At 40.4% G+C, this 21888-nt stretch overlaps 3 protein-coding genes across 6 annotated transcripts; all 3 read right to left on the bottom strand.

Annotated features, from left to right (window-relative positions):
• Positions 1-145: 145 nt before the first annotated feature.
• LOC119556565 (gamma-aminobutyric acid receptor subunit beta-like) lies at positions 146-4043 on the bottom strand. Its single transcript, XM_037868861.1, has 8 exons — positions 3914-4043; positions 2895-3110; positions 2354-2525; positions 2104-2285; positions 1894-2051; positions 790-1293; positions 503-724; positions 146-446 (listed from the first exon to the last, which is right to left on the bottom strand). Exons 2-8 carry the CDS (start codon positions 2969-2971, stop codon positions 271-273), a joined length of 1491 nt encoding a protein of 496 aa, XP_037724789.1. The 5' UTR covers positions 2972-3110; positions 3914-4043; the 3' UTR covers positions 146-270.
• Positions 4044-4800: 757 nt separating this feature from the next.
• On the bottom strand, positions 4801-7464 carry LOC119556637 (gamma-aminobutyric acid receptor subunit alpha-6). 2 transcript variants are annotated; one of them, XM_037868966.1, is made up of 6 exons: positions 7299-7460; positions 6300-6962; positions 6161-6243; positions 5901-6103; positions 5190-5762; positions 4829-5137 (listed from the first exon to the last, which is right to left on the bottom strand). In XM_037868966.1, exons 1-6 carry the CDS (start codon positions 7334-7336, stop codon positions 4829-4831), a joined length of 1869 nt encoding a protein of 622 aa, XP_037724894.1. In that variant the 5' UTR covers positions 7337-7460. The 2 variants fall into 2 exon arrangements, with proteins under 2 accessions (XP_037724893.1, XP_037724894.1); XM_037868965.1 differs by having other exon boundaries at positions 4801-5137; positions 5901-6243; positions 7299-7464.
• A 1215-nt stretch (positions 7465-8679) lies between these two features.
• On the bottom strand, positions 8680-18696 carry LOC119556487 (low-density lipoprotein receptor-related protein 4). Of its 3 annotated transcripts, none has more exons than XM_037868743.1 (13): positions 18629-18696; positions 17450-17680; positions 15484-16811; positions 15301-15422; positions 14894-15085; positions 13361-14826; positions 12774-12989; positions 11481-12706; positions 11030-11421; positions 10845-10970; positions 10665-10782; positions 10106-10604; positions 8680-9910 (listed from the first exon to the last, which is right to left on the bottom strand). In XM_037868743.1, the coding sequence occupies exons 2-13, from the start codon at positions 17499-17501 to the stop codon at positions 9552-9554; spliced, it is 6096 nt and encodes a 2031-aa protein (XP_037724671.1). In that variant the 5' UTR covers positions 17502-17680; positions 18629-18696; the 3' UTR covers positions 8680-9551. The 3 variants fall into 3 exon arrangements, with proteins under 3 accessions (XP_037724671.1, XP_037724672.1, XP_037724670.1); XM_037868744.1 differs by lacking the exon at positions 18629-18696 and having other exon boundaries at positions 8680-9689; positions 9753-9910; positions 17450-18609; XM_037868742.1 differs by lacking the exon at positions 18629-18696 and adding an exon at positions 18586-18603.
• Positions 18697-21888: the final 3192 nt, after the last annotated feature.

Below are 21888 nucleotides of genomic sequence, written 5' to 3'. Positions count from 1 at the left end.
GAAACTGAAATACTGTGCGTTCTTAATGGACAAATGCGGCGGTAACATATAAAGCAGACTATTCAGACATTTTTAAAGTTATGTTTTTCAGATCTAATATATATATTTTTAATTCTCCATAACCTGCAAAGGAATACGATGACGATTCAGGTACGCCCAAATATTATGGCGAAGTCAATCTTTATTATGGAGGTTATAAAAAGTTGTATTTGGATCCCATGGTTCTGTTTCTAGGGGGAATTAATTACTCGTTTTGTTTGTTGGCATATATCATTCCAGAATATAAAACAGCCAGTAGCCAAGATTGAACGCAAGGAAACTGATCGGAAATATCATGCGGGAGTACTTGTCAATGATATTGACATCCTTGATCTTCGGTATAGTGGCTTTAATAGCAGAGGCACCTCTTTTGAGTGCATGCAACATACGTGGGCGGGCGGAGATACCTGTGAAGCGATATTATATTATATTATCATCTTATAATAGTAAGATATATTATTACCCCTCTGTGCTCGACGCCTCAGCTGGCTGTGTCCGGTGCCATAATTACGAGTTATTCGAAAACTTGGCGGAAACTTTCCCAAGTTCATGGTTTCGGTGCCTATGGAGTCGAGGGTGGCGTTGTAGGTACCCCTTCGTAGAGAGGGTATAGGACTCATGCGAACATCCTGCAGTTCGATAATGTCCTCTGTCGTTGAACACGTTTCGGATCTTTCGCTCTTTCCTGTGGACAACAGAGGTTAAAGGTTATTGTAACATGATCTAATCTTAACTGACTACTAAACTCACCTATCTTCCCTGGACAACAATCTTTGACCTTCTTTATTTTCTTTTTAGCTCTTTTGCCCCAGTAAGTATAGTTAACGGCAGCGTATTCAAGAAGGGCTGCAAATACAAAAACGAAGCACATGACCAGATAAATGTCGATTGCCTTTACATACGATATACGAGGCAGTGAGCTGCGAACACCCGTGCTAATTGTGGTCATGGTGAGGACCGTGGTGATCCCCAAAGCAACCCGGGCGCTCGTCGCCTCGTGGTTAATCCAAAACGATACCCACGACAGCATTACTATCAGAATGCTGGGCAGGTAGGTTTGGAAAACAAAATATCCGATATTTCGTTGCAATTTAAACGAGAGCGAGAGTCGCTGATAGACTCCGGTGGCCAGGCGCTCCTTGCGATCATTGGTTTCATATCCAATGATGGTGAACTGGGGCAGTTCCGCATCCTCCACTCCGCGGACTGGGGTTGGCTTCCAGTACATGACCACATCGCTGACCGTATATCCATCTGCAATAGTAATTAGTATTTTAAAAGATAGTGATAAGTGGAACAACGTGCTTAAAACTAGGAATAAATAACATTTTGTATTCAGTCATAGGATACTCTGGTATTTTACCTATATAAGTATTAAAAACAAAGTCTATATATCTAATAGAAGATATCTCTGGGTTACCCCGAACATTAGGTCTTGAGATCTCTATCTGTATCTCCAGATTGAAAAAACAAAGTCTATATATCTATTAGAAAATATCTCTGGGTTATTCCGAACATTAGGTCTTGAGATCTCTATCTGTATCTCCAGATTGAAAAAAACATTTTGTATTCGGATATAGGATACTCTAGAATGATTCCCATAGAAGTAAAAAAAAACCAAATCCATTTATCTAAAGAAAGATATCTCTTGGTTATTCCGAACATTAGATCTCGAGATCTTATTCTTTATCTCCAGATTAAGAAATCAAGTTGTATTCGGCCATAGGATACTCTGGTGTATTACCTATATAAGTTTTAAAAACAAAATTTATATATCTCTGGGTTATCCCGAACATTAGATCTTGAGATCCTTATCTTTATAACTAGAACTAGAGTATAATAGAGTCTACTCACAGCTCTCTATTTCCACAGTGCAGTTTTGGGAGTCCAATGGATAGTAGTGCAGATCCATCATGCACGCGAGGGTCGTGGTGAATCGCATGCCATATGTGACAGCTCCATCGCCGCCCAGACGTACCAGTTTATTTCTCTCAGTGACATCGTGCAGAAAACTAGGCGAATGAGTTGAAGATTAAGTTGAAATATAGCTGTCCTCAGTGGTACCTGTTTTTATCATTGGCGAAAAACGTGTCTGGTACCCATATCTTTTCAGCAAAGTCTCCTGATAGTGTTAGCACATCACTAATGCCGTCGTCATCATCGCCATCATAATATTGTCCGAAGATATTAAATGCCAAACGCTCATCGCGCCAGTACTGATTTAAATACATTGTTATCGTATAATCCTAGTGGTTAAATGGGATAATATAAATTCAGGTAATGTTCCCTACATTATAAATATGCGTAAACTTACCATGTTAACTTCTGATATGGCATCAAAGCTGGCTATGGTCAAATCCATACCGACATGCAGAGGCTCTCCGCCAAAATTGGGCCTGAGTCGAATATCGTAGCCTTGTAGTATGTTTGATATTGTTTGCGTAACATTCTCAAGGCGGCCGGCGAGCACATCTTTTCGAAGACATCTGAAAGTAGGTAACTCAGTTCCGTAATTATACGATACTATGCACTTTTACATTGGAATAGTCTACTATTTTAGAGTTTTTGAAATTACTGGATATTATTCTGTATTTATTTTCACTTAGGATTAATGGTATTGTGGTAGTTTTGTATTGACTGTATTTATTTTTACTTAGGATATGAAGATAATGCAGATTGGAAGTTTTTTTATTCGGACATTAAAATAGACTATACTGTTTTAGAGTTTTTGAAATTACTGGATAGGACAGTATTTTTAGTAAGGTCAGACTTGCAGGCGAAAATTAAAATAAACACCCTATAGGAACAATAATTGTTCCTTAATTTTTCTGTAAGTGTACTTTTTAATCACCTACCGAATCAATTGTAGCTGGGCGCCCAGTAGGAAGAAGAACAGACTACAGGTTACTCCGACGCGCGTAAAACATGTCATATTGACAGCTTTTGCTTGTGTCGTTGTTGGGTCTCAACTTTTTGGAATCGATTGTGCTGTCATTTCCAGCTTTTCTTCTATCATCGCGGCAGCAAATTCAAATGCATCTGTCTTTTTTACCCTGGCATGTTTTGAGGAGCTGTGGATGGCAACACAAAATACCCATTTCAATGATAACATGGCTCAATCATTTTTAGGAAATACATTCGAAAATAGTATTAAATTTCAGCAGCGAATTCTTTAGATCTTGGTATTTAAGTCTTATTATTGTGAGTATTATAAACATTTTAAAACCTCGAATTTCCTAGCGTTTCCCACATGTAAACAAAATAAGAATGCTGTATGCACACTGTGTTCTTATTGAGGACACTCTCCTTAAAACCATTGTATTATGTAATGTGTCGGAAATAATCATGGTGTAGAAAATAATTGGTCAATTATAATGTCATTAAATTAATTGTTCACTTTAAAACGCCTCAACAAGGTGGCAACGCTAAGCGCGTGTCCTTGTTTTTATTGTATGCATGATTAGTATACCCCGATTTTGTTCTCATTTTCTATCCAGCGCACATTTTTGGATGTCTCGCTAACCGAATTAATTCTTAAGCATCAAGTCGTTGATACTTGATTCTTTCTTAATTAAAAATATGTCGAAAATCTGATTTTTTTGTGGACTAGCACATTGAAAAAAAGCCGAATCAGGTGGACAAAAGCACAATTAAATAGACGTTGATATTAAAGCACGTTACAATCGAATGCAGGCCATTCAAATCGGCAGCACTACTTATGCATTTGGGGCAGCAGTTCCAGTTTGTCTTGCCTTTTCATCCATATCAATATCACCACCACTAGCCAATAAAAGGGGAATTTGCAATCGCACACTCAGCTTTATGCATTGGCAAACTTTATCACTGTAGTGCCCTTTCCCCTGCCCGCTGGCACCTTTTATTTGCCGACCCTGTCCAGTCAGTATTTTGTATATTTGTATTTTGTATTTTGGTCCTGGTTAACGCGTAGCCCCGAACTGCTGCGTGCGAGCACCCACAGTATCTATATCTATCTAATGAATAATTGCTTATAGAGATGCTTGTGCAGAAGCTTCTCGGGTGAGTTCATTTCGCTCGGCTTGACCTGCATTGCGCATCCCTATTATCCAAGTTTGTTCGCTTTATCAAATACATACATAGGCCTGTGCTTTCCAAGAATGTCCTTTCTATGCCTTTATGTTTGGCAATGGGACTGTGCTTTTCGAAAGCGACATCCTGCGGTCGTTGGGCTAAGCTATTAAAAAGCTTTACAGGTTTTTTTAAAATCTCTGAACTCTTTACCAAAGTAAATATGAATAAATTTAAATATCGATTTTTAGATCCAAGTATTGAATGTTAAGAAGTAGCGAAGTTAGAGATATTTTAACACTAAGTCAATCGAATCAATTATATGTATAAACACTGAGATTTTAAAAATGGTGTTTGCATTGTGTTTAAGTAATTCTGAAAATTGTATCTTTATGGTTGAATATATTGGGACCACTTACCACTAGTATCTCACCCCCTACGACGCGTTTTTTACATTCATTCATCTTGTCTACGCCATCATATTGGACCATGAGAACTATTTGTAATATATTCCGTATCACCACCAGTAGAAAAGATTTAGGAATGCACAAGACATGGAAAATTTTGAAAATGGTATCCCTGTGATCAAATATATTGCGACCATTCTCCACTAGGATCTCTCCCCCATCCGACGAGCTTTTGCCGACAAGGCAGTGAACCCAATATAAAGAAAATAGCGAACATTGAAAGTTCATAAATAGTATATAATTCTGATTATGATTTTAACATTTATTTATCTTGTCTATGCCTTCATATTGGACCATGAGAACTCTTTTTTATACATCCCGTAAGCCCACCAGTACAAAACGTTCAGAAATGCAAAGGACATGGGAAAGGCGACTCTTGCCACTCGATCGATTAGGGATACACTATTCACATAGCAATTGGCGCCCCCTTGTTCGCTTTTTTGTGCCGCTGCGTTACGTTCCCTTTGTTTCCGGAAACTATTGTCGCTCTTCAGGCACATCCACATCTGATGCAATCGCGAGACGGCCGGAGGCTCCGTTTGAGTGGTTCTCTCCATGGTGTTAGGCAGTATATACGACGGATCCTGGTTAAGGAAGAAGGGTTACTTACAGATCTCTTTCGCGGAGCTTACTTACATTATATGTTGGACAGAAAATAGCGTTGCGCTTGATAAAACCAGGTCCGGCCAAGGAATTTTGCAATGAAACCTCATATTCCAGATCAAGAGCATCGTGTTTGTTGCAAGCACATACCCCGTTTTTAGAGTCAATCGATTCACTAACCGGGCCCTCGTTTTCATCATTTTCAGTGCCATCACTGGAGCCCTCATCTGCAAATGGATCAGCATCAGCATCGGCATCACCATCACCATCAGCATCAGCCGCGTGATCCGACAAAGAGTTGGCTATGCAGATGTCCTCCCACTGATCCTCCAGCTGAGGACTCTCTCCGCTCCCGAGCTTCGTAAAGTAGTGCACGCCGGCGAATTCCAGTAGTGTGGCAATGCAATATAGAAAGCTCATCAATAGAAACCAATCCAAGGCGGTGGCATACTTGACTTTTGGCAAATCTGTGCGTGAGTCCAAACTAATGGTGGATAGAGTCAGCACTGAGGTTACACACAGACTGACTCGGTCACTTGTGGCCTCGCGATGTATCCAAAACGAGACCCATGACAAAACCACGATCAGTATACAGGGCACATACACCTAAATTAGTTAAATATTAGGCACTTTAGATACTAAAAAGGTGCTTAAAAGTATGCTGTGACTACTGGTCTAAAAACAAATCGTTGCATACTTTTAGATGCCATTTAAAGAGGTTTAAAACCTCCAGAGATTTCTTACTTGAATCAGAAAATATCCAGTGTGACGCTTGAGATTAAATGCCACATGTAAGACCGAAAAGTCACCTTCGCGACGCACAGTTGTAAAATTACGATGCATCATGCTAATGAGATCAAATTGATTTAATGTCATCCCCGGAACGAAAGAGACGGCATCATCTTGATTTTTCCATTCATAGATTAGCTGTTGGTTGATATAACCATCTGAAATGTTTAAAGATACATATAGTATATGAAAAACATATAGAACAGTGAACTTACAGCTTCCTATAACAAGGGGGCATGATTGCCTGTCCATGGGAAAGTTTTGCAGTTCCATGGGACACGTGGCCTTAATTGTTAGTCTGAATACCAGAATTATTATTTGAAATAAGTTATATAATAATGGATAAAAACATACCGCATTGAGTAGAGAATCCCTCCGTTTTGGTCGAGTCTAAGCAGTTTGTTGGGTACTGTAATCATGTGAATTTGGGAATGCTTGCCGTTGTAGAAATACGTGTCTGGCCTCCAAATCTTGTCCAGCATTTTGATGCTAAGGGATAAACTTTTGATGGGTCCCTTGAAGCTCAGCCGTTTGTCCCGCCAATACTGCCGGAAATAGCAATCCATCGAATAGTCCATGTCCAGTTCCGAAACTGGACCCATGCTACGGATAAGAATATTGGTTTGCACCACCGTGGGAACTCCTTGTCCATGTGTGGGTAACTGCGATTGTTCGTAGCGCTTCAGTAGGTTTTCCAAAATCATGGATATGTTGCGACTGAGCATATCAGCCGATGCTTTTCGCGGAACTCGACTTTGATTGGAAATCTCGGAAAAATAACCGCGTGTCATGTTGTTTTGGCTTCGTTTCATCGATCGAGCTGCCATTTCTTTTAGTGACGGCAATACGCGAATGGAATTGAATATTCTGGAACTAAACTCATTTGTTATATTTGGCATTTTGGTCAAAATCGCAGCCGGTCCTAAAGCCTTTATATAAAGAAGATCCGATGAAGTTGGCGCTAAAGTACCATCACCTACGTTTCCTTCGCTAATGCAGATAAAGTAGATCAAAAATCTGTAAAGCAAAATTATTGTCAAAAGTTTAGGTGCTTTGGTTGTCCTTCAGTTCATTCACTTTGGCCCAGAGTGTCGGAATTATAAAATCAATCGACTGTTTGCCCACTTTTATTGATTGCATCCCGTCGAACTAAGTGAGTGACAAGCTCGTGTAGCCCAGATTTTCAAAAAGGGGGTACTTATGTGGGCATAAATGAATATTTCATTGTTGTTAATGTCACTTAGCTTTATTAAATTGGGATGTCACTCAGTGCAGTTTAATTTTACTTAAAGGTTTTTGAAAACTATTAACAAATCTAGACTAAATAGATCCAGATTGTATTGGAAAACTTACCCGGTTATAATAAGTAGAGTTGGCGATTTTTGAACCATTTTAAATATTACGAAAAGTGTATGGGTATTATGAATATAATTATTTTCTGAATATAGACGGACACCAAAACCCTGACGTTCTCATCACCATTTGGACTAGTTCGTATTAAAACTGCTGCACGTTGTGACATGCTTTATATAATGCAGCATCAGTAGCCGCTGGCACTGTTTTGTATTCGCCATGCGCAAAGCATGTTGCAATTAAGTCGAGACGCCTTTTATGTTATGTCCCTTGGTCACAAAACCCTTTTTTGCATTAGAGCATGTAGAACACATACACATTATGAGGCATACTCATTTTTTAAATTCGTTTATTGTAACAAAACAATCAAATATCACTCACAAAAGTACCTTTGAATGTATAGAAAAACAATTTTTTAAATGAATTGTTTGTTTTTCAATTTGGAAAAACTATACTTAAACAAATTTAAACTGTGTGCTTTTTTATTACTATCATTATTGTCAGGTTATTAAATCCGAATTTGAAGTTGAGTCATTTGAACAAAACACAATCCGATCGCATTGCGATCAAAACGAAGCCTACGAACTCGAAAGTGAAGAGTTCGTGCACTAAACATTTTAGGGGGAGCATTGACCTAGGTTCTAGGATCCACCCCGTTGACGGCGAGCTTTTGCCGGAAATTCAGCGTTCATCACCTAGGTACAGTTCCTCGGTCATGAGATCTTATGGAAAGGGTACTCTTTTGTAGTTAATTGAGAACGGCTTAAAATATATATTTACAAAAAAATAAAACATATTACGCTAATCATGAACCTTTGAAGGCAGAATCGAATCACATGCATAAGGACCGAAAAGCACAGTATAACTTTTACAAAGCTCTATACGATAAAGCTTTCCGCACCATTTGTCCTTCTATCAAATGGTTTATTTCCGGTTTCACTCTAATCCGTGAAAACTGCAATGCTCTCTACTAAAAACGAACACCTTTATAATACTTACGTCCCGAGCATTAAGCTTGCTTTAAGCTGAAAGAGCAAGCTTAGAAACCAACGATGATGCTGATTTGAAATCAAAAATAAAACACATTCAGTACGCTAAGTAAATTCGTAACAACATTTAATGTAGGTAATACCACATATATATCCAGAACGATCATCGCCGATGGTAAACATTTCCTTACATTTTTGCATCACCCTTGAAACCTCAAAACCTTTAACTCTTTAGGACGCTTTTACAAAAGTTACAATATTTTGGCCAAAACCTATGACACCCTCAGGATAAAAATTCAGCATAGAATTTCCGGAAAAACTTAGCGAAATCATTACAGTTACAAAAAAAGTCAAAAAATCATTTTGCCCCAAATTTGTTGAGCAAATACAAGAATGCTTCTTTGTGTATTTAATAGTTTATACATCTGCAAGCAAAAAATATATTTACAAACACGGATAGAAAACTTAAGTTACCAGATATTTTGCTGAAGCCCTGAATGGAATTAAGCCCGCGGTTTTCATATTTCGAAAAAACATTTTTGAACTAAACCAGTTTAATAACATTTTATGTGAACCACTAAACCAAACGGTATGGGGCTTTCTTGGGCTCGGAAAAATGTGTTGATGCCTTTTCATTTAATTAAGTTTAAATACATTTTGCATACAGACTTAGGTCAACAGCCTAGCACATATATAAAATAAGGGCTAGAGAACAGAAATGAGAAATTTTTTCGACATTTTCTTTGCGGGGGAAATCTATCAAAAACTTCCGCAAACACCTGTTTTTTATGATTGGACTTAACAATGATTTTATCATTATCATATCCATCAGACATAAACGTAAACCAAGTTATGGCCATTTTAATTTGTGATCAGCAAACAAAAATCGCGCCCAATAGTAGGATTTTTTTTGTTTCAAAGTTGAAGCACCCGAATTACTTAATAGTTATTACTTATTATTAAAAAAAAAAATAGGAAAATAATTTAGTGATTTCATAATTGAATAATATATCATTTTTATATAATATATTTCTTTTGTAATATCATAAACACCCTTTGATCTTTAACAGGACATATTTGCACTCTCAAAAAAAAAAAAAAACACGAATGAAATTAACGGAATTTACTACTGGGTTTCAAGAGAAAATTAATAAAAAAAACCAGTTGATTTCCACATTTACAATCAAATAAATCACAATTGCATGAATAGAGAAATGGTTTCAAAGATATTTCTTTTGTAGGGCCAATTAACTATTTATGCCAGCTATGTGATAGTCGAGAGCGTTGTCAGTTGGATTGTTTTTGTTGAGGGCGATGCCATCGGTGATGGTGTCGGCACAAAAAGGCTCGAGGAAGCCGTCTCTGTGGTTAGACTACGCTCTTCATAGACCCCGGCTCGTTCCTGCAAGGAGAATTGCAATTGTATATCAATATGTTGGGGTTTTTGTTCTGTTTTAGGTCTTACATGAGATTTATCGTATTTAAATCGTTTCCATATATTCGTCTTTGGTTCCATAGGCGTACCATCAACGTTGTAGTTCGGATTTGAGAAGGTTAGTACAGATCTACTGGAACCGCGGGAGTTGCGATTGTTTTTCTTCTTGCTCGTATTGAAGGCAAGCACTACAAAAGGGAGAAATTTATTATATCAATAATAATTTGAGATAACAGTGAGTGTTTAAGAAATCTTTAGAGGTTTAAAACCTCCTTAAAAATGTGTTTTAAAGAAAGCTGTGAAAATTGAAACAATTCCATTTTTAAGATTTTAAACCTTTAGTGATTTCTTAAGCTTAGTAGGGGATTATAATTTGTACTTACTGAAGATAACTAGTATAATAATGACAACCATAACAATGACCACGCCCAGCGCCACTAGGACAAAGAACTCTCTTTCCTGATCACTCTTTTTCGCTAGACCATCGTCGCCATGGTTATTGGACTCGCCCATCAGCTCGGGCGCTGTGGAATCATCGGTGGACTCATCGGAGTATTCGAGCAGCGGATCGTTTTCCAAATTGGCATGCACCAAAACCTTGGGCTTCGTCGAACATGGCGCATCCTTGGGATCCATTATGTCCGGACAGGCACACACGTAGTCGACAAAGCGATAGAGACAGAGATGGGAACAACCTCCATTGTCCTGAGCGCAGTGATTCCAGCTTTTGGGTTGGCGGTTCAGCGAAACGGCTCGAATATCCAGAGCTCCACTTAGGGCGTCACGAACCTCAAAGGGATTACCAAATCCACTTCGTGGCAACCGCTGGGAACGGTACACCGATTTATTGTACCAATCGGTCCAGAATATGCTATTATCAAACTAGATAACAAAGGTTCTGTTAGGTTCACTTCGATTGACCATGGAGATAGTCATCCCTACCATAGTCAAACCAAATGGATGCGGTGCATAAGGAACAATAGTTTGACGGCGTTTGCCATTGAAGTCCACTTGGCCAATGTTGTCCTCCAAGGCGTCGGCCCAAAGCAACCTCCGATTGCTGTTTACCAATAAAATAATATCAATATAATATAATGTATAACATAAAGGGTTTTAACCTACCTAAAATCGATAGTTAGGCCCGTTGGAAAGCCAATTCCGGAAGTTATAAGGACAGTTCGATTCGAGCCATCCAAGTAGCTACGTTCGATCTTTGCAGGGGAGCTCCAATCCGACCAAAACAAATAGCTAAAATGACAGACAGTTAAATAAAATGCTTATAGATCACAAATGGATAAAGTTCATACGCCTTTTTAGGATGCACAATCAGTGAGCGCGGATCACCCAGATTGTCTTCGATTATCCTTTTACGAGAGCTACCATCAATCCGAGCCACTTCGATTAGCTTGCGATCAGTATCAGACCAATAGAGGTTGTCTGCTATCCAGTCGACGGCTATTCCATTGGGAGTAAGCACTTCGGTATTGACAATAACCTTGCTTTCGGTTAAATTCAATAGATTAACTCTTCGAATTACGTCCAGATTGACATCGGCGAAAAAGAGCAGATTCTTCCGGTAATGGAAATCAAGTACGACTGCTCCATGCACTCCGTTTATAGGCAAGACGACATCCATGAAATCTCCAGAGTTCAAAGAAATCATACCAATTCCCGAACGCAAGGCAATGAGAAGATAGTCCTGGGAGAAATTGTTTTGCTTAGCAGGATTTCTAATGGAGGACGTGGGATAAAGCTTACCTCTGGTAGATTTTGGCATTGCGTTGTGCTATTCTGACGCAACCTCAATCCAATGGGGCATTGACACGAAAACCCAGATGGATTACGCAAACAGAGGTGAGAGCAGCCACCGTTATCGCGTCCACAGACATTCTCAGCCATCTGCTGATCCTGATAGATGACCTTGATGTCCATCAATCCATCGATGTTAGTGATTATATCACGCTTTGCCGTAATGTTCCTTCTTTCGGTCATGTGCAAGGCCTTCGACTTCCAATCGGTCCAGTAGATGTTGTCCTCAGACAGAGCCAAAGCGTATGGATGATGCAGGGATGACATAATCAACTTGCGTTGATTTCCCGTATAATCACACGAGTCTATGGTCTTTAGACGAGCATCGACCCAGTAAATTCGCTTGCTCTTCAAATCGAGTGACAGGCCATTGGGCCATCCAAGATTGGCGGTTACAATGCGAGATCTTTCATTGCCATCCAAATGGGATCTCTCAATCTTACGATAGTGCCCCCAGTCCGTCCAAAACAGAAGACCAGCTTCATAATCCAAGGCCAAGCCACGTGGGGACTCCAGATCCTTGTAGGCTATAACATGTCGATTGCTCCCATCAAGACTGGCTACTTCGATAGTGTGGCGACCAGCATCGGCCCAATATATAGTTCGACCGATCGAATCGACAACCAGTCCATCGGGATTCTCCAAACTATCCCCAACGACCTTATGCACATGAAGACCATCTGGACTGGAACTCATGATGACATTCTCAACGGTGTCCGACCAAAAGATGTTGCCCGTCCTCCGATCGACATCGAGAGCCACCGCATTTGAGATTGGCGGCAGGGGGAGGACAACATCGATCAAGTGGTCGAAATCCAAGGATATTTGCCTTATATCGATTCTGTGGGCAAACAGAATGTACTGAGTTGGGCCTTCGGAACACGTGTGCTTGTCATCCTTTAGTTGAACCCCCACAGTGCAGGCACAGGTGTAACTAGTGGGATTCAGAAGACACAGGTGGGAGCAACCTCCATTCAGTTTATCGCAGGCGTTGAAGATGCGCCTTCGGGTGCGATGAAACACCCGGATGTCCATGAGATCCGTACTATTGGCGATAATTACATTGGTGTCCTTGCCCGTCAGCTTATTGGCGCTCATCACAGACTTGGTATCCCAGTCAGTCCAAAACACGCGGCCTTCGTTTACATCCAAGCCAAAGGGATGCCCAAGTCCATCTGTTAAAAGAAAGGCAATTTTACGTTAATGATAAAGTGAGGTAAACTATTATCGTTGACTACGTACTTAAAATTACTTGACGACCGCTGCCATCAAAGTTCATGTACTCCAACGTCTTTGTGCCACCGTCAACAAAGTAGATTTTACTCTTTTCATAATCAATCGCCAGTCCATTGGGATAAATTAACTTTTTCGATGATATAGTAATGCGATCATGTCCATCCATATTGGCACGTTCAATCATAGGATCATCACCCCAATCCGACCAAAACATAAAGCCATCTTGATACAAGGAAGTATACAAATTAGTACAGAAGGCATTGAAATAAAGGGTACGGTATCTTGGGATAAAAAGTAGGTATGTGTAAAAATTAATGATACTAATGACTAGCATTTTGCTAAAAAAGGTGGGTTCATTTTGAAAAGTAAATCGGAAAATGCTTGCGAAAGTCAAAACCAGAGCCTACCTGAAGATAAAACTCTCTATACTGAGTATCACAGTAATATTGATGATTCGACTTGTATGATGAGTATGATAAGGTATCGAAAAATACCTCCATATCATGCAGAATGTTAATACATATCTAATATATACCGCCTTAAGCTTTACACACCCACACATGACTTAGATAATTAGAACGTGTTCAACTAACCAATCGGGTTCACAACGATATCCCGTGGCTTGTATAGTTTCTCCCATATAAGCAGGGTTCTCATCTTTCCATTCGTAGTGGCCACTTCAATTCGATTCGTTGACGGGTCTGTCCAATAGAGTTTATCGGTTATCCAATCCAGGGCCAAGCCGACAGGAGAAACCAGATTGGAGTGTACGACACGCTGTTGATAGCTTCCATTGAGATGGGCCTTGTTAATGGTGCTACGCTCCACGTCGGTCCAATAGATGAAGTCCGTATCACTGCACCAATCCAGAGCGACGGCATGTTTAAGGTTGTCCAACGGGACTATCATATCAACCTCGTTAGGATCCGCTTGATTGTTCTTTAGGTGTCTCAGCCGGATGTCCTTGCGACGAGCCACTAAAACCAGTTTGTCGGCAGTACTTTTACAGGTCTTTGCATCCTCTTTCAGCGAAAGTCCTATAGGACATCCGCATCGACGGGAGGTTTTGTTAGGCAAACACAGATGGGAACATCCTCCACGAAGACCTCTACGATCCTTCTGGCAACGGTCGGCATACTCGGGCTGTCGGGCAGGATGATAGGCATGGATGTCCATGGGGAAATGGAAGTTCTCATGGACCGCTCGGAATTCCTTTCCTGTTATTTTATCGGCTGCCGATACTGTCTTCGTATTCCAGTCAGTCCAGTACATTGTGTCCTCGAAGAGGGTAAGGGCAAATGGGTGTGGCAGGTGTGTGCTGAGGATTTTATTTCGATCACTACCATCCAAATTGGAGCATTCGATGGCATGTTGCTTGGCATCCGCCCAGTAGATCTTGCTGTTGGGAAAGTCAATTGCCAGGCCATTTGGCCAGGTAACACCCTTTGATATGATAACTTTTCGTTGTGTACCGTCCATGAAGGCGCGTTCTATCTTCGGATTCGGTCCCCAATCGCTCCAGAATGCCAGAGCCTCTCCAGGATGCACGACGATGGCACGGGGCTTATCCAAGTCGTAGGAGGCAATGACGGTGCGCAGGTTGCCCTGGAAATTGGACACCTCCACTCGCCTGGTGCCGGAATCAGTCCAGAACAGCAGATCGTGAATCCAGTCCACTGCTATTCCGCCCGGGGACTCCAGACCCCATTTGATGACGTCTCGAACCCTGGTCCCATTCATATAAACCATCTTGATGACATCGGTGGAGACATCGGACCAGAACATCAGTCCCTTGCGATGATGGAAATCCAATGCAATCGCATTGTGCAGTCCCTTGACAATCGCCGTATATCGGTTATTGCTGAGCGTTACCCGGCGAATGTCCCATCGGTTGGCCACCAACAGCGTCATCGCCCCACCCAGCGCTTTGCAGGATCTTAGATCTGGACGAAGTATGTAGCCCGTTTCGCAGGAGCACTTAAAGGAACCCAGGGTATTGTGGCACTTTTGCGAACAAACCGGACTGGTCAGGTACTGGCATTCATCTATATCCGTGCAGCTGATCGATTATGGTTATCATTTTAATATCATGTCGGTTAACCCATAGACAATCGTGTACTACTTACTTGACTTTGTTTTTGTCCATGACATAGCCAAGTCGACAGGCACACTCCTCCAATCCCGCATTGGTTTCAATGCAGAGTTGCTCACACGGACTGGGCTCCAGGCACTTTCGTTCCTTGGGACAGTCCGCCTCGTCCTCGCCGGCAGGACATTCGTTGTGGCCATCGCAAATGTGTTTCTGGTGAACACATATTCTGGAAAAACAACCATGCACCAATTATATTCCTAAAGTCCTTTGTTGGTATTACTCGTACAAAAAACTCAAGATATAAAAGAAATAAAACAATAAAAAAAGGTAAAATAAAAAAAAGGTAAGCAAAAATGTTTTGGGAAGAAAAAAAAAATTCTCTTTCTTTTCTTTTCAGAAAGACACATCGACTCGTTTTACAGAAGATTATTTTCAACTCACTTGAGATTTGTTATGTTTTGTTTGGTTGGGCATAAAAATTGTCCCAGGTCGCATTGTAGGTGGCACTCAACCTCATCCTCTCCAGATGTGCAGTCTGGATAGCCATCGCAGAGCCAAGTTTTCTACGATAAGAGAAAACAAAGTTCTTATATGATATAATAGATTAAAAAGTATAGCTCATACCAGGATACAGCGTCCATTGTTACAGGTGAACTCATCCGATCCGCAGGTCAACGGATGCTCCGAACCCAGGCTTCCGCAGTCGTTCTCGTCCTCGCCCCCATCGCAATCCTGTTCCTTGTCACACTTCCAGCGCTTCGGGATGCAGGTACCATCGGCGCACTTGTATTCGTTGGAGGTGCAAAGCGATGGTTTCTGTGGGCAGTTCTCCTCATCGCTCCAGTCGCCGCAATCGTTGTCCCCATCGCAACGGAAGCGATTGAGGATGCACTGTCCACTGGGACCCCCAGCTCCACCCAATCCGCCGCGACACTTGAACTCCCCCTCCGGACAGCTGTTGATCACCGCAGCGCACTTGAGCTCATCCGAGTTGTCGTTGCAGTCTTGCTCCCCATCGCACCGGAAGGCCAGGGAAATGCAGTAGCCATCGTTGCAGGTGAAGTGCTCATCCGTGCAGGTGGTGCGATTGCAGTGGCTCTCGTCGGAGAAGTCCTTGCAGTCGTTCTCCCCATCGCAGAGCCAAGTACGCGGAATGCAGAATCCGTTCAGACACTCGAACTGATCCTCGGTGCAGTTCGTCCGAGCTCCGCAATGCGTCTCATCTGAATAGTCACCACAATCATCGTCGCCATCGCAGAGCCAGTACTTGCTAATGCATCGAAAGGTTCGGGGGCACATCACATGTAGCCCGGTCTTCTCGCAATCCCTCTGCAAATTCGGCATCGCATCCTCCTCGGGGTTGCAATTCTCCCCGGATTCATTCGAGTTCTGACAGTTGGCATACGTTTCGCCCGGTTGACTGGGATCATCCTGCACCAGAACAGCCAGATTGACCCTGAACGGTTTCTGCTTGTTACTGGGTCCACCTATGAATCCTTCCCGCCCGCGGGAACTGATTCGATCAACCTCCCGTAGACCTCCACCCCCGACTTCGGCTCGACCCCTTTGGGCGCCGACGTTACGAAATTTCGGAGTATCGCTCGAGCTAGAGCCACCGGATATCCTCGCCTTTGATGGCACAGACGATTCCATAGTATGCAATCTACCCTCGCCACTGTGATGGACTTCCTGGCTATCCCTGTCCTCGTTGTTATGTTGATAAGGCGGATAATTGGAAACGGGAAGGAGCTTCTCTCCGAATTTGCTAAGCTCCTCCGAGAGCTGGTCCTCCCGAGACTCGTTTCCCGTCTCTAAATGCCCAATCCTGGCGTCTGAGTGCAACTGTTTGTGCTTATTCCAGTCCCAACGCCCCAGAGCATTTGTGGGGTGAATTCCATAGTGGGGCGCGTTACGTTTCACAGCAAATTTCGTCAAGTCGCCTAGACCGAAACCTAGTCAAATATAAATTTCTCAGAATCATTAATTTTCCTATCAGTTGAATTTGCTTGCAAAAATTTTTTATAGAATAGTGCTGTATAATTTCTTATTATCAAAAATAGTTAAATATATTGATTTAAAAAATGGCAGTTTTGTTACTAATAAGAATAATATTTAATGAATCTATCTACAGATTTAATAGTATAGATAGTATGTAACATAAAGAGTTCAAATTAGAACCATAAAAATACAAAACATTCCAAAATGTTTACAAACAAATATTTCATCATTTTTTTAAGTGCGTTTTAGTAAATGTAAACATTTTGTAGATTCAAAATTAAGTAGCTCAAAAAATTGTCTTCCGTTTAATACACTCAAAAAAATGTATAAAATTGAAAATCAAAAAATAATCTGATTGTTCTGAGGGCTATTTTTGATTGTTTACAAACTCCATGATCATATCTACTAACAAATGGCATATTTATATTCTAGTAATCGAAATATTTGAAATAAAACCGCTTAGAAAAGAATGTTTTTGAGAGAGGTCAGTTTTGATCGGGTTGGGTTAACTTGAGAAGATGCTACTTTTCGGCTGTTTAAAGGTCTCTGTGTGGCGTAGGCGTTAACAGATATCCACAAAAGGAGTACTTACAGAGCCACACGAAGCATACCAATGGCCAAAAGGGAAAGGCTGTCAAATACATGTCCAGACATGTACACAAACTCGCCCACTCATAGGCACGTTACGTATGTTGTGGCGGTAGGCGAGCTTTACTGCTCCTGCTGCCAAAGCATTTGCTCGTGCTCTGCTTCTGCTTCTGCTTCTGCTTCTGCCGAGCGGATGCTGCTGTGCTGTTGCTTTCTGATGGCTTCTGTTACGATTCTGTTAGAAGAGAGAGAGAGAAAGAGACAGGTTCTCGATTCAAGCGCTTGCGTATAACATATTTGCCTCCCGAGGCAGATCTAGAGTTATATTTCGGGGGCGGAACTTTTTAAATAATGAAATTCACTTAATGATTTTGTCTTGTTGTTACATGTATAACAAGAAGTTGTGGGTGTGTGGGTGGTTAGGTGGGTAGGTGGGTGGGTGTATGTGGGGGCGGGGGTGCGGTCCCATCCGCGAATCCCGCCCACCTGATGTATCTCTTCTGTATGCCACACTAAACCAAACTTATTTTAAGCGTGGGTGTCACTTAAAAAAATATATATTCAATTTTCGCCTATCCCTTTTTAATGTGGATGCATTTGGTTAAAAACTGGTTGGTAATTATAGAACTCGTAATTGATAATTAATATTAATTATAACTAAATAATTTCACTTGTCTTTGTCGTCACTGTTACACCCTTAATATTTTTTGCATTACGGTTCGTGACCGTGGGAGGTGGAAACATTATCCTATTACTCCCACTTAGATGACATTGGAATTGGAAGCGATATTATGCGGCACTAGACTCATAGCACTACTCTCTTCAACTGCAGCTCCTATCCTTCTAATTGCACAGGGAGTTCCAAAGGACCCAGGGCTTATTCAGTCGCTGCGTGGGCTAAGCCCAAGGTCTGGTATTTCATAAATGTGTACAAAGGTGTTTATAGAGTTCTGCAAGGACCTTTCAGTATGAATACGACTTTTGGGACTTTGTTGGTATTTATATATGTCATGCGCACCACACACGCGAACATATGCAGATTAAACTAAAGATTATTAAAATTTTTTCAAAACTTATGCACTTTTCTATGCCTTTCAGAGAGTACACAGAACGGTCAAAAAAGTTATTAGTTCAACACACATTTTTGTCGAGAATTCACTGGAAAGAAAACTTATTTTCGTACAGCACGTCTCTTGTCTTCTCCGAGAATGTAACCAATATGAAAATTGCAAAGATTACATTACAGCATCCCTCAGTCGGAAAACAAAGTCGGTAAACGCGACTGTTAAACTTAACTCTCGGGTCCTGTTCAAAGTTTTTGTTTGGCTGCATGCCTGAGCTTTTTTCCGGGAATCGAGCTTTTGACGGTTTTGAGGTAAACTAATTTATTAGGCACTTTCCTCAGAAAACAAATCTAGTTAACGATAATAGCATAAGGCCCATTTACAATCCTGCATTTTTTCGGTTAGGAATAAATTCGTTAATCCGTGATACTAGTCAAACAGTTAAGCTGCTCAAAACAGTCGGTCGTTTAGTTGTACGCGTTGATTTGAAAACCGCGAGAAAAATTAGTTTGACCAAAATCTGAATCCGAAACGAACACCCTTATAAAAAATGCGAAAATGCGCCAAAATATAAATGTTCCTTTAAGTGGCCTGAATCGTTAGCAAAGGTCGCAAGCTTCTCAAAAAAGTGGGTCTTTTTGCTGCACGCTATGATTTAAATAAGCTAAGATTAAAAAACCGCGAGAAAATGGAGTAATTTTGAACAAAATCGGAACCTTTCGCAAAAAAATGTGATGTTACCCCTTACAAAAATTGCGAAGATTGGTTAAAAAATAAATTTTCCTTAAAGTAATACGGATCGTTAGCAGATCTAGCAAGCTGCTCAAAACAGTCGGTCTTTTTGCTGTACGCCTTGGATTGGCCAAACTACGATGGACAAACCGTAGAGAAAAATCCCATTTTTGACTAAAAACCGAATATCTTATTTTTGACAAAAACCAAAACCCCATTTTTTCGCCACAAAAATTCAGTTCTTTTAGCTGTCATAATAAAAATAAAAGTCAGAATGAGGAATGTCATACCTCGTTGAGCTCGATGTTTAATTTCCAATCGATTGGCATTAAAACCTGAAAACTTTTAATTTTTTCCAATTTTCGCAAAAAAACGTGATGTTACCCCTTATAAAAAATGCGAAAATGGGTCAAAAAATAAATTTTTCTTTAAGTGATGGGGATCGTTGGCATAGGTCGTATGCTGCTCAAAACAGTCACTCTTTTAGCTGTAAGTCTCGATTTGGCTAAACTACGATTAAAAAACCGCGAGAAAAATGAGTATTTTTGACCAAAATCTGAATCCCTTTTTCCAGCCCTAAAAAATCAGTGTTTTGGATGCCGTAAAGCTTATAAAAGTCAGAAAACCGAATGCCATACCTCGTTGTGCTCGTAGTTTAATTTCCAATCTATTGGCATTAAAACCTGAAAACTTTTAATTTTTTCCAATTTTCGCAAAAAAAAAAGTTCCTTAAAGTGATGGGGATCGTTAGCTTTTGTAGCAAGCTGCTCAAAACAGTCGGTCTTTTAGCTTTACTCCTTGATTTGTCTAAGCAACGATTAAAAAACGCGAGAAAAAAGAGTATTTTTGACCCAAATCGGAATCGTTTTTTTCCGCCCTAAAAAATCAGTGTTTTGGGTGCAGTAATGCTAATAAAAGTCAGAAGTTGTTAGCTGCTTAAAACAGCCTGTCATTTAGCTGCACGCCTTGATTTAAAAAACTGCGACCCACCGTAAAAATGAGTATTTATGACCAAAATCTGAATCCCTTTTTCCCTTTGAAATCCAATGTCAATATAAAAATTTTAGAGAAGTTTTTTTCTCAGGAATAAATTCCATAATCCGTTATATCAGATAAACTGTTAGTGCCAATTAAATGACTCCTTAAAATCAATTTAAATCATTTATCATTTGAGAGAAGAGGTTATAAAGCTTTAATCGTTATTAGGTAACACATATCGCAGCCACGACTACAAAGTTTATCTTAATCTTTATTAATTACGAGCAGAACCGTATGAACCTTTGTTCAATATGTTCAAAAATTGTATATAGAAAATTGTATATAATAGAAAATTTAATTTAACTACTACTACTTTGAGATTATTATATACATCTCTTCTGACCATTAAATATTGCTGGCCATGAGCTTGTTGACTGTAAGAACTACAATTGTTTTCCTGTTTTTTTTTTTTTATTTTAAAAGCTAACGGATTTTATCTGTTTACAAGCCCTTAACCACTCAGTTTTTCTAATGCAAGGTGGCAACGCCCATTATCTTTTTAGTATTTTTTCAGGGAACCCACGCAAGAATGGTTGGGATTCTTTTAGAGATGGCAAATACCCAACAGCATTTATTCTAAACCTTTATTTTAAAAAAAAATTGCAAACTTACAGTTATTTTCTTACGGTTGTTTTATCTGCCGTGACACTTTTTTAATCATGCATACATTTATTGATTCCTCTTCCATCGTTTTATAATAATAATAATATTGTTATAATTATAATATAACAACACTTTTTTTTTTTTTTTTTTTTTTTTAGTATAACAAATTTATTTATTTAACGTTGATCAGCCAACTTAATGGCTATAAAACGTTGTCTACGAAGAGGAAAAAATTAACATGGAAACATAACAGAAAAGGAGATTAACAATATTTACAATAATTGAACAATTTCATTGCTTTAGGACTCGAGAGACCTGACGTCCTCTTGTCCAGAGATCACCGGGGTGCCTTCGCTTTAGTCTTCTTCTCGTTGAGATTCGGTTTGCCAGGGATGCTGCTAGGTGGTTCGTGTGGGCTTGTAGACGGTCGTTGTAACGGCTTGAGTGCATGTTTATCTGCTCTCGCACCGAGGGGATGTGAAGGTCGCAAGCCAGGACATCGTTCCTTACGTACCAAGGCGCATCCGCAATCGTACGTAGCGCCCGGTTTTGAATTCTTTGGACCCTCATGACATTTGAGTCTGAAGCGGTACCCCATATTTGTATGCAATACGTGAATGATGGAACCACTATCGACCTGTACAGCAACATCTTGTTGCTAAGGCTGAGCTCACTTTTACCTTTAAGCATCCAATTTAGTTTCCGCAGCTTGGAGCGACATGTTGCTGTAATTTTGGTTATGTGCTGCCTCCACGTAAGACGTTTGTCCAAAATCAAGCCCAAGTACTGAGCCTGGGCTGATTGCGGTATGAGTGAGTCATGTAATTTCACTCTGGGGAGAATTTTACTTCTAAGAGAGAAGTTGCAGTGCTGAGACTTATTTCCGTTTATCGAGATGTTCCATCGATTCGTCCATTCGCCATACAAATCCAAAAAGTTTTGTGTGATTTGGGTTGCTTCAATTCGACACGTGGAGTTGGCAATAAAGGCTGTGTCATCAGCATAT

This window comes from Drosophila subpulchrella, chromosome X (assembly GCF_014743375.2).
Source record: "Drosophila subpulchrella strain 33 F10 #4 breed RU33 chromosome X, RU_Dsub_v1.1 Primary Assembly, whole genome shotgun sequence".
Taxonomy (NCBI): Eukaryota; Metazoa; Arthropoda; class Insecta; order Diptera; family Drosophilidae; genus Drosophila; species Drosophila subpulchrella.
The sequence above is the reverse complement of the archived record's forward strand: the minus strand, read 5'-3'. Positions and strand labels throughout refer to the sequence as shown.

What these genes read in the sequence shown, in the direction of transcription:
- LOC119556565 (XM_037868861.1), bottom strand. Translation starts at nt 2,971, where the DNA reads ATGACATGTTTTACGCGCGTCGGAGTAACCTGTAGTCTGTTCTTCTTC. An exon ending in GCCCAGCTACAATTGATTCG is followed by an intron (nt 2,526 to 2,894) that starts GTAGGTGATTAA and finishes ACCTACTTTCAG; the next exon opens with ATGTCTTCGAAAAGATGTGC. An exon ending in TTGTTGTCCAGGGAAGATAG is followed by an intron (nt 725 to 789) that starts GTGAGTTTAGTA and finishes TGTTGTCCACAG; the next exon opens with GAAAGAGCGAAAGATCCGAA.
- LOC119556637 (XM_037868965.1), bottom strand. Translation starts at nt 7,336, where the DNA reads ATGGTTCAAAAATCGCCAACTCTACTTATTATAACCGG. An exon ending in CTGGATATTTTCTGATTCAA is followed by an intron (nt 5,763 to 5,900) that starts GTAAGAAATCTC and finishes TAACTAATTTAG; the next exon opens with GTGTATGTGCCCTGTATACT. An exon ending in TTTTCTGTCCAACATATAAT is followed by an intron (nt 5,138 to 5,189) that starts GTAAGTAAGCTC and finishes TTCCTTAACCAG; the next exon opens with GATCCGTCGTATATACTGCC.
- LOC119556487 (XM_037868743.1), bottom strand. Translation starts at nt 17,501, where the DNA reads ATGTATTTGACAGCCTTTCCCTTTTGGCCATTGGTATGCTTCGTGTGG. An exon ending in GGTATGCTTCGTGTGGCTCT is followed by an intron (nt 16,812 to 17,449) that starts GTAAGTACTCCT and finishes ATATTTGACTAG; the next exon opens with GTTTCGGTCTAGGCGACTTG. An exon ending in ATTGTGCATCCTAAAAAGGC is followed by an intron (nt 10,971 to 11,029) that starts GTATGAACTTTA and finishes CTGTCATTTTAG; the next exon opens with CTATTTGTTTTGGTCGGATT.